At 36.9% G+C, this 11,473-nt stretch overlaps 2 protein-coding genes across 2 annotated transcripts; one reads left to right on the top strand and one right to left on the bottom strand.

Annotated features, from left to right (window-relative positions):
- The first annotated feature begins 342 nt into the window (after positions 1-342).
- On the top strand, positions 343-5,926 carry LOC111367198. The gene is made up of 4 exons (XM_022987956.1): positions 343-1,039; positions 2,546-2,701; positions 2,837-3,523; positions 4,608-5,926. Exons 1-4 carry the CDS (start codon positions 677-679, stop codon positions 5,685-5,687), a joined length of 2,286 nt encoding a protein of 761 aa, XP_022843724.1. The 5' UTR covers positions 343-676; the 3' UTR covers positions 5,688-5,926.
- Positions 5,927-6,495: 569 nt separating this feature from the next.
- LOC111367207 (uncharacterized protein At5g39865-like) lies at positions 6,496-8,057 on the bottom strand. Its single transcript, XM_022987962.1, has one exon. The coding sequence runs from the start codon at positions 7,717-7,719 to the stop codon at positions 6,760-6,762; it is 960 nt and encodes a 319-aa protein (XP_022843730.1). The 5' UTR covers positions 7,720-8,057; the 3' UTR covers positions 6,496-6,759.
- Between the last annotated feature and the right edge of the window lie 3,416 nt (positions 8,058-11,473).

The following is an 11,473-nucleotide window of genomic DNA, read 5'->3' on the forward strand; positions in this document are numbered from 1 at the left end:
TATTGTGTAATTGAAAATAAGAGTGGAAAAAATGAAATTTAATTTAATGGGGCAGACGGGAGCTCAATCTGATCAAGTCTAAATGATATCTCGAATCTAAAGAGGAGGTAAAACAATATTGTCGAAATCGGACTCTAAGATTAGGGGGAAAAAAATCTGATTTAAACGATATTCTGAGTTTTTTATCACCAGGTTCGAATCTTGTTCAAAAAAGAGTTTAAAACAATGAAGGTTGTCCAAACCTCAACTCACATTAATCTAGATTTCCATTGACAATAAATACTAGTAACTCAAGTCAACTACCTACTTTTTACGCCGTTTCATTTGCGAATTGCAACACGGTTCACAAAACGTTAAATGCAAAACCCCATTTCGCCCCACCATAGGTGACTTCACCATCACTTCCTCTCTTCAATCTTTTTCCTTCTTTCTCTGCGTATATATTGGTGTGATGTGAATTATTATCTGTATCTTGAAAAATTAAAACCCAGAAACACAACGGCATATTCTTTTCTATGCGTGTTTCTTTCTCTCACTAACTTTAAACTCATTCTTTATCGACCCCATTTGACAGAAGACAAAATCATTTTTGAACGAAGAAAGAAGGAATCTTTTCTATTTTTTTTTTTTTTTTGGGTCTCTTCATGTTTTACCATTTCTTGAAGTTAGGAACGAAATGGTTGGGAAGATGATGAAGTGGAGACCGTGGCCGCCTCTGATTTCAAGAAAATATGAAGTGAAACTTAAAGTGCAGAGGCTTGAGGCTGATGGCGGTTGTGATTGGATAGTTGAGGGTGCAGAGAAGGATAAAAGTGGGCTTTCAGTGGAGATCAGGTGGAAGGGTCCCAAGATTTCGTTGGGTTCATTTAGAAGGACGGTGAAAAGGAACTGCACAAGAGAGGAGAGTGTGAAAAGGGTTGACGGGCCAAACGGCGGCGTTTTGGTGGAGTGGGATGAAGAGTTTCAGAGTGAATGTAATCTTTCTGGGTACAGGGACAACTTGTTTCATCCATGGGAGGTTACCTTTACTGTGTTGCATGTGAGTCTTCTTTTCTTTTTCTTATTATTTTTTCATGATTCTTGAATATACATTTCTGGATTTTTTATAATTAAATTTTTATCTTTTCTTGGATTCTTCTGTGGGTTTCATTTTTCAACACCTCTTGCATTTTTTATTCGATGTGGTAAAGATTGGGTATCTCATATCTGGCTTATTGGGTGAAGATTTTCAGTTTCATGATTATTTCCTTCGACTGTAGAAAAATCCCACAACATCTGGTATTTGTGCATGTGCATCTCAGTTTAAGAGTTGTAATAACATATCAGTTGTAATGATTTAGGGAATAACTTTCATATGGCGTAGTTAAGAGTCTATTGTGGTTAAATCCAACTTTATTTACAGAAGAATATGATTTTTTACGTGATCTTGAGATTGAAATATTCAAAGAGATATAGGCAGACAAATGCCCCAAATTTAGACGACTTTCTTAATTCTTCATGAAGGCTAGGCTATGCAATTTTACTGTCTTTTGATGGGATCCGAAATTACCACAAACGTTTGTGTTATGCCTGTCAATTGAGTATTTGAATTGGTTCAAAATGCCTATTCTTGGGATTGTGTTATCAGATTAATAGAATGCTACCATCATATCGTGAAAGGATCTTTAAGCCACCATTTCATGGGCTTTCTGAGTGCTTCTTGCCCATGATTAGTTGAAATTATAGATTCTGTATGTCGTTTTGGGGTGGTTTGCCATGTGAGCCGGAGAATCTTTTAATCGTAGTTGACTTTGCAGACATCATTGAACCATGTCTTGTCTTGTTAAATGTTTCTTTTCTTCATTAGTAGTCTATAAAGGTTTGAGATAACTGAATTTTGTTTATCTTATATCAAAGCCGGCTGTCTTTGCCCTGTTTTTGAACAAGTAGTTAAATTAGTTAGTGACTTAGGTCTTTATTGTAATGGTCCAATTTTTTATTGCACGTTCTAATAACCAGAAATTCTACATGTTGTGGCACATGGTATGTGTGAGTGTCGTTTAGTGGAATCGTTGATTTTGTGAATTTTGGTGTTTTTTTTTTTTAATCATATTGTCATTGTTTGAGCCCTATTTTTATCAAAAAATGGATTTTATAATAGTAATTTTTTAGAAAATGTGTGGTTAAAAAGTCGGAAAAAATTTTAGTTTACGTGCAAATTATTTTATTGGTAGAATGTGTGATTAATAGTGAGTTTGGGAAAAAACAAGTTTTTGAATAATGGAGCTCAAACAGAAGCTTAATGAGACTCAAGTATTATGTGCTCTTGGCTAAAAATAGGTAGAGTTTAACGTCATTTAATTTACTTGGTTTGTTTATCAATTATCGCGAGTTCTGCAAGTTAGCAACTTTACAATGTTATATCATTTATGTCTATATTTGCATTTTTCTAAAATCAGAGGTCTGTCAAAGAGTTATTATATTAAGCTCTTATGATCAACATATGGATTGTTGTTTTCTTTCAGGGCTTTGTTCAATAGAACTAAACTTGCTTGGTTTTGTTTAGGGGTTGAATCAAGGGGTGAAGAACAAGTTTCCTATAGTTGGTTCTGCAGCCTTGAACCTTGCTGAATTTGCTTCCAACAATGAAGAGCAAGAGATTGAAGTTAAGATTCCACTCTCATTGTCAGGCGCTGCAGCTCAGAGCTGTTCCTTACTTTGTGTACGTATGATTTCAGAATTTTATCTGACATCAATTTGGGATCACAAATCTTCATAATATCGGTTATTTAAATTTTATTAGAGGCTTCAAAGTTATTTATTTCCTTCTACATCTTAACAGCCATTTTGATTTCAGATATGTCTAAGCTTATTGGAACTCAGAGCTGCACAAGAACCAACAGTATCGGTGCAAAGGCAAATGATGCTGGACACAACATCTCCATCATCTGCAGATACTTCCTCGATAGATAGAGATGAAGTTTCTGTGCTTAAAGCCGGTCTCAGAAAGGTAAAAATCTTTACAGATTTTGTGTCGACTCGGAGTGCTAAAAAAGCTTGCCTGGAGGAAGATGGTAGTGAAGGCAGGTGCTCTGCCAAGAGTGAAGAGGGCGAGTGCGCTTATCCCTTTGATGCAGACTCACTTGATGAATATGCTGAAGGAGCATCTGAGCACATGAAGGAGGATCCCACTGTTAGGAAGTCATTTAGTTATGGTTCATTGGCGTATGCTAAGTATGCAGGCGTGTCATCATACTCTAGTGCTAAAATCAACGGCGAGGATGAAGATTGGATTTACTACAGCAACCGCAAATCAGATGTTGGCTCCTTGCACAAGGATGATTTGGATTCCACTGTATCTGAGCCATCTCTGATGCAGAATTCGAAACGTAGTATTCTACCTTGGAGAAAGAGGAAGCTGAGCTTCAGATCTCCTAAGGCTAAAGGAGAGCCATTGTTAAAGAAAGCTTATGGAGAAGAAGGTGGAGATGATATTGATTTTGATCGCCGACAGTTGAGCCCTGATGAATCTCTCTTGTATGGGGTAAGGATCGTTAAATGCTCTCTTCTTGTTATACAATAGGATCCGCAACAACACTCAGAACCTTTTCCAATAAGTTTTGAGGTTGGCTACTTGAATTTTTCCACCTCGCAGTTAGGTTCATTGCTAGATGTATTAGCTAATGCAATTAGATCATTAACAACCATCACAAAACATGTCAGTTTGGTTTACCCCTTCTAACATGTTCACCATTATTGTATATGATCTTCCAATCATATACAATTCCTATAGCACTTTTTCATATTATCCAACCTGCTATATACTTCTATGCATTACCCCTTTAAAATTACACCATTTAAAGAAGTTTCTTTTCAAGCTTGTGATTTTTTATTCATGTTTTTATTTAATTGAATTATGAAGCAAAAATCATCGTTTTTTTTTTTTTTGGCTTTATTCCCGTATAAGGCTGACCGTTATATACTATATTTGACTTTATAATACTGATTATGATATCTATATTTCTTTGGTAAGTCATAACATCCTTTGCTTTCTTCTTTTTTTGGTTCGTAATGTTCGACTAACTGCAGCATTCATATTCTAATTGAGAAGCATTTATGACCTGGTGTGAGGCTTATAGTTATACCATATTTGACTTTAGTCTTTAGGCATATAGTACTAATTATGAAACCTATATTTCTTCAGAAAATTTACTCTCTATGTTAAATGAAAAAGGCTGTAACAACCTTTTTCTTTCTCCTTGTCGGGGTTTGAAACGAGCCTCCTAACTGCACCATTCATATTCTAATTGGGGAAGCATTTGTGACCTAGTGCAGTTGCTTTAGATTTTAATCATGGCACTGAAATTTGTGAAATGTATTAAGAAACAAGGTGACTATTTTTTTCATCTTGGCAAGTGTGATACACCAGCTTTAGTCATTATAAGTTCATGGAACATTAACAATTTGATTGTTGCCTGTAATTTTCACTACTGTTAGTAACACTGCATTTATAGCATTACCTTATCTATATTCTTAGGTTATTACCTAAATGCAATATATTTCACCCTTGGTTATTTATCATATACTTCCGATTTTCATCTTAAGCATGGCTATTTATTTCTTGGCAGTGGCATAAGGCAGATGAAGATTCAATTGCAAATCGATCTTCAGTTTCGGAGTTCGGTGATGATAGTTTTACCGTTGGTTGTTGGGAGCAGAAAGAAATCACAAGTCGCGATGGACACATGAAGATTCAAATACAGGTTTTCTTGGCTTCCATTGATCAGCGAAGTGAGCAAGCGGCTGGAGAAAGTGCATGTACAGCCCTTGTTACGGTGATTGCTGATTGGTTGCAGAATTACCATGACCTCATGCCTATTAAGTCACAGTTCGACAGTTTGATCCGAGAAGGCTCGTTAGAATGGAGAAATCTCTGCGAAAATGAAATTTACAGGGAGAGGTTTCCTGATAAGCACTTTGATCTAGAGACGGTCCTCGAATCCAAAACACGTCCTCTTTGTATAGTTCCTGGGAAATCGTTTATTGGGTTTTTCCATCCAGAAGGGACGGAGGGAGAAAATTTTGATTTTCTGCATGGTGCTATGTCATTTGACAATATCTGGGACGAGATTAGTCATTCAGACTGTTCTGGCAGTGGAAAATCCCAGGTTTTCATTGTCAGTTGGAATGACCATTTTTTTGTCCTGAAGGTCGAAACAGATGCTTACTACATCATCGACACATTAGGGGAACGACTCTACGAGGGTTGCAGTCAAGCTTACATACTGAAATTCGACAGGGATACGACTATCTACAGACTTCCAGATGCCAAGCAATCTCCAGAAGAAAAACCCGTAGATGATACGAGAATTGTTGTTGCATTGGAGTCTGAAAACTTGAATACAGAGCAGCAGATAGAGTCGAAGGAGGGTTTGAAAGAAGGGATACCAGTGACCAGATCCGAGGATCCAATTATGAGTGAAGAGGAAGAAGTGGTTGTTTGTCAAGGTAAAGAGTCGTGCAAAGAGTATATAAAGAGTTTCTTGGCCGCAATACCAATGAGAGAACTACAAGATGATATCAAGAAAGGCTTGATAACATCAACTACTCTTCATCAGAGACTACAAATTGAATTTCACTTCACTCAACTAGAGCGGCAAATTAGCGCAACTCAAGTGGCAGAAGAAGAAGCCGCGCCCATGCTATAACTGAGGTTTCTGCTTAAAGACATGGTTTTTGACGGTTAACTGTAAATTCAAGAAAGTGTGACCATACCTAACTTGTTTTTCGTTTTTGGGGTCGAGTTGATAGGAGACTGTTTCATTATTCGAGTGAAGTTGTATTAGATGGTTTTGTTTTCTTTCAGCTGCATTAAGGACTCAAGTGGTAATCATCTTTCGATGTAAACAGTAAACACCTCTAATCTTAAAGTCTCATTGTTCTACCATATTCTTCCTTTGGTTCTACCTTTCATTGAAGTGATAATTTGAACATCGCCCTATAATATTTTCCTATTCATCTGATTTTCCTGTTAACCAACCACTAATGCAAGTACAGAATATACATTGACATCTCTAACATCAGTTGAAGTTTGATTCTCCAAGGCAATCATTAACTAACGTACATCAATTTTTACGGATATTAAAATTAGACACGGTAAACTCCAGTGTATCTGCACTTATAAACTGCAACTTAAACTTATAAGTAAATTTTCATAAAATACCTTCGGAATCTCTTATCTAGTTTGGTTTTAGGGTAAATGGTAACGTCCCTCTCGTGAATAGATTTTTTTTTTTTTTCATAGACTGAACATTTCAATTTAAGCATGTTGATTGTGTTTACTTACTTACAGCAGATTTTGGAAAACTAGAGATTTCTACCGTTGCAGTTTATTACATTTTTTATTCCATTTTGTAAATCAGATTCGTTTTTCTGTGAAATGGTCTCTCTCAAGGATGATAGAATGATCCACTTCTGAATAGTTTTAAGAGGTGATTGAACATGATATTAGGGTACGCAAAGATTCTTGGTTTACAAATCAATGTAAACTTGAGGGAAATATCAAGTGCAGCTAGAAGCAGTCTTTGAATCGCCTTTTCGACCAACTCACAAGAGGTCCTAGAAATAAAGAAAAAACTTGTACAAACGAGATATCGAATAACAAGAAAGAACGAAAAGGACTAACAGATAGATTTGTAGTTTTGGTCATTTAAACAATGTAGACCGCTATTAGAACAGTACAATATCTACAAACATCAAGAAATCTCAAGAAAAAATCACTTAGTTCAAGCTGCAAATTGAGCACTTAATTAATCCATTTTCATTGCAGTCTGGACACCTTATGGATGATAATCCATTTACTTGCCCATCTGAAGTGATTTTTCGACTGCCATTGCAGTGGAAACATAAAACAAAATGCATTCCAGCACAAGCATTGCAAGGAGAATTCGATTGAGTTAAGGATATCCCTTGTAAGAGTTTTCTTAGCATTCCCTTTTCATGCAATCCTACGACTGCATCAGCCCCTCCGATGTCTCTACCTCTAATGAAAAGCCTAGGGGGAACTGCTCGACCACCAAGTACTCTCCACAGCTCGTCTCTATATTCCAAATGCATCGAAACATCTCTCTCATAGTATACTACTCGAAAACTCTCCAAAAGAAAGCGGATCGCATTACAGTCTTCGAAAGTTTTTCTAATTCCTCTCAGGCTTGTGGTGTAGAATATGACTGAATCAGTTCCACCTGGAGGACATTTCTCTTCAAAATCTGATATAGATGGGGATCCATAGTTTTCTTCCTTTCTTTCGCAGTTTCTAGAATCTTCCATGTCTCTCGGCTTGAAGCAAGGTAAAGGGATGAGTTTAGAATGGCCCTCGAATTCTCCTATCGTTGGACGACAAGCTGACTCGCCAAACTCTACTAAATCATCAACCTCAGACAATAATTGTAACTGATCTATGGCAGGCTGACCATGATCTGTTGATCTTATATAGGGTCGAAATTTTTCTTCGTTATTCACATTAGAAACAGAAGAAAATTCGGCATCCGGTACATTGTTTGCAAGTTCTGATATACTGATATTGCTGGCTACTAAGTTAGGAAGGTTGTCATTGCTGTGTTCTTTGTGAGGAGTTGAGGCTTGAAAGAATGAATTTGGGTGCAAAACTAGGCCTTGTTTCTGAGTGATTGTTGAAATGTTTTTGAGTTTCATAAGGATTCTTCCTTTCATATTTTTCATCTCCTCTTCAGTTTTCTTCTTTCCTGAACTGCGATCACATGTGCTGATGACAAACTAAATTATAAACGAATAAGATAAGACACTTGAACCACCTCAAGACGTCCCTTCACGTACAAGTCAGCTTCATTTTTTCGTCAAAACGACATGTCACGTGCACAGTTTTCATAAATGGATAGCAACTATACTCAAAACCAAAACCAGCTCGTTACTAGGCTGAGAATGAATAATCAAGAATGTGCTAGAGAGGCAAGTCTGATTGAGATTTTTCTTTTGATTTCCAGTGGTTGGAAAGTAGTTCTTAGAATGCCATTGTTAGTTGCTTTATCAAGTCTTGAATAATCAAATGATAAAGAGTGAGTTATAGGCTGTGGAGTACCACCTTCTGCACTGGTTTCCATTATCCCACCAACCACTCCAAACAATCCACGTGGACGTAAAACTGGCCCACTAGCAACTGAAAAAGATGATGATTGGAAAATACACACAAATTGCACCATCCAAAACGGGAACTTCACACTAGCGGAACCAGTACAGTTGGGACCAGAAGTTGATTTTGGGAGACAAGGTGTGCCATGGGCTCATAATTCAGCCACGAGGAAAAGCCAAAGCAGCTTTTTCCCCCCATTCTTTAAATTAGACTTAGTGGATATAAAGCAATTTTGGTGATCGAACCTTTTCAGTACCAGCCATGACCCATGTCCCTTTCAGTCAATACCTTATTGCATGTTCGGTGAGATATATCAGACACCGTTGGACCATAATCGAAAAAAGGAAGTTGAGTAAAAATCACGTCAATTGTGTTGTCTACTCTTTTTTAAACATACCCATAAGACTTGTAATACATTTATAACAAATATGATTCGTTACAAAGAAACATATTAAACCAGTCGAGAACTCTCAAGAAGCCGAGACGACTATGAAATAAGTATAAACTCAGAGAAGCACTTGAAATCGAACCCAATTTTATGGCATGTCACGTTGTGATGGAAATCATTGAAAATGTGGTCCAAATATTATTATAAACACGTTAGTTAAGGTCCATATATATGATTACAGATTACGGATTGATGGGTAAATCACTTTATCACTTGAATATCTTTGATTAAGGCCTTGGATGCTTCATATCCTGCATGTTAATTAATGATTGTTTCCATCCGCCATCATTGCACCACAATAGTTTGTCGAGTCAACGAAGAACGAAGTTCTTTATTTTTATGTAAAATTTCCCATCACAAACATGAATTCTTTTTTACCGTTATTTAAAAAGATACTTTTTCGATCATAACGCCAACATCACTGGACCAGATTTTTCCTTTTTTGACGAAACAATTTCATGTTGGTTGTTGCCCTGTTGATTTCAAGAATTTTCTCAAGGAAAAGCTCGAGTGGAAATTGTAAAGAGTCTCGATTCTGAAAGTGGAGTCGGGATGACACTGACAGCAAAGACGGAAGAAATAAATTAGCGTATATCTGAGGCTGCATAGCTATTTTGTTCGAATTATGGCCCAAACAGTGATTAGTGAATTTTAATCAACATACATTGAAGAACACCAGAACCAGTACCCTAATATTAACATTGACGTGGATACAGATACGAGGTTTATAACATTCGAAATAGAAAGTTTTTATTTACAACATCTGAAGCCCAGGATGTAGATTCAGTGGAGCAAATCCTCGAGTGTGCTTAACTTGAAGCCAAGGTTTCTGATGCTGCAAAATCAATGCTGAAGTAAAAAAGTAATGCATGACGATTGCTTCTTGTGCTCATCTACCTTGACATTTTAAGAGTGTATGAACCCTGCGAACGTCAAGAACATTAGCTTCATGAGAAAAGCGAAAAATATCAGGGCCCTTTCTCCATTTTTATATTTCCTTTATTGCCCTTGATTCGATATTTATTTTTATTTTATTTTTTTTGCGTGGGTGGTGCGCAGTTATTGATGCTAGGTAAATTAACATTTTCAGGGGATATTCGTACTTATGGCAATACATGAAGTTAGGCTTGACATGGGCAGTGCACTTACGGGAATGCCAGGTCATACTAAAAAAGGTTACTTACAGGTGGCGTAATTCCAGGTAAACTTGGGAATGAGAAATCGCAGAATCGCCAACAGAAACTGGACATCTTGTCTTTCCACAGAGATCGTGAGTCTCACCATGGACATGAAATCTGAGGTATGAAACATCGATTGTGAGTTCCCACCAGAGAATTCTCTATCTGCTCGGTAATTCAAGGTAAATCTTCAGCTCACAAGAACAAGTTGCAATTGAAGCTACATTCATGCAGAATAGCATGTTTGAAATTATAATGTTTCATTAGATTCTCTAGTTGCACGTATCAACTCATTGGTGCGATAAAACTGCCTTCCTTTGTCGCTTGTGGCAGTCCCTTCTCTCCACAAGTTCCAGACTATGTTATAGAATGGTGCCCTACTCATGTGAGAGGACGAAGAAATACTCCTAGAAGTCAATCAAAAGAATATGAAAGTGGAGAAGCTCTATATCTACACACAAACTGGTGAGAATTCATGAATCCCATAGCAGCAGCCAAATTCATTGTTACTCTTAAAGCATGTGAAGGAGCACGAGTATAAACTACCAGTACAGTACAGGGAGGTCAATATTAATAATGTCAAATTCTTCCTAGTAAGAAACCAAATGTTTCCCTCTTGGCTCTGCTTTCCTCCACAGATCACTAGGCTTAAAACTAGAAGCCATAAAGTAATTAATCTGGTCTTACAGTTCTTAGTCATGGGAGCTAGAAAGTGTACTAACTGGATAATCATTGTCTTGGTGTCAAACATGTAGCCATAAAGAAATAAATACGCTCTCAGAGTCCTCAGACATAGTAAATACTAAATAGTGTACCTACCTAAAAAGCAATTATTTGGATACGATATAAAACAGGTATGCCGATACAGTTTTTTTAAAAATTAGGATACGCAAATACATGTATATAAACGTGTAGTATTTCTCATAAGTTACATCATAAAATTCAGCATACTTTCATTATTATAGAAAAAATTAAAACAAAGCCCTTACAATAAAATACTAAAGCATTATATAGGATATTTTATTCTATAAATTTTTTACACTTATGTAACAATATTAAATATATAGGGTAGTTTGATTATAATTTATTAACACAGCTTTATATGTATTAAAAGTTTTACTGCCATTGTAAACCCAATCTTAAAATTAAGAAAAAAACAATTGACCCACTTAAAAAAAAAATTGACCCTGCATAGGGCTTGGCTTTCAACTTTCAAGTGCCATCTTCGTTGATGTGATAATAATACCTTAAGGTTTGACTTTCTCCCTCTCCCTCTCTTCACTGCACTAATTGGTGATAGCTTTTTCCACTTCACTCGTCGGCGATGGCCTTTTTCATTGCACTAGCCAGCAGGTTAATTTTTCTCTATTTTTCAGAGCACCCGCCGAGGTTTGCCGTGTCCAAGAACGTGTCGGACTTGATGGGAAAAAAAAAATAACTAGAAAGGCACACGCACCCACATGGCATTTCCAAGACATATTGTAGCATGTCTGGCACGTGTCGAAGCTCAAAACGCTGGTGTCGAAGCTCAAAACGCTGGATCTGACAACATCTTGGTGCAACATAGTTACCTACTAGATGGCTATCATCCGACTTCCAAGTAATCAAAATCTAGTACTTTTCCCGACCCGCCTGAGATCTCACAATTTAAACTCACGCTAATCTATCACCAATAAGCTGATACATGACATGCTTCCTCCA

The sequence above is a fragment of the Olea europaea genome, chromosome 2 (assembly GCF_002742605.1).
Source record: "Olea europaea var. sylvestris chromosome 2, O_europaea_v1, whole genome shotgun sequence".
NCBI lineage: Eukaryota > Viridiplantae > Streptophyta > Magnoliopsida > Lamiales > Oleaceae > Olea > Olea europaea.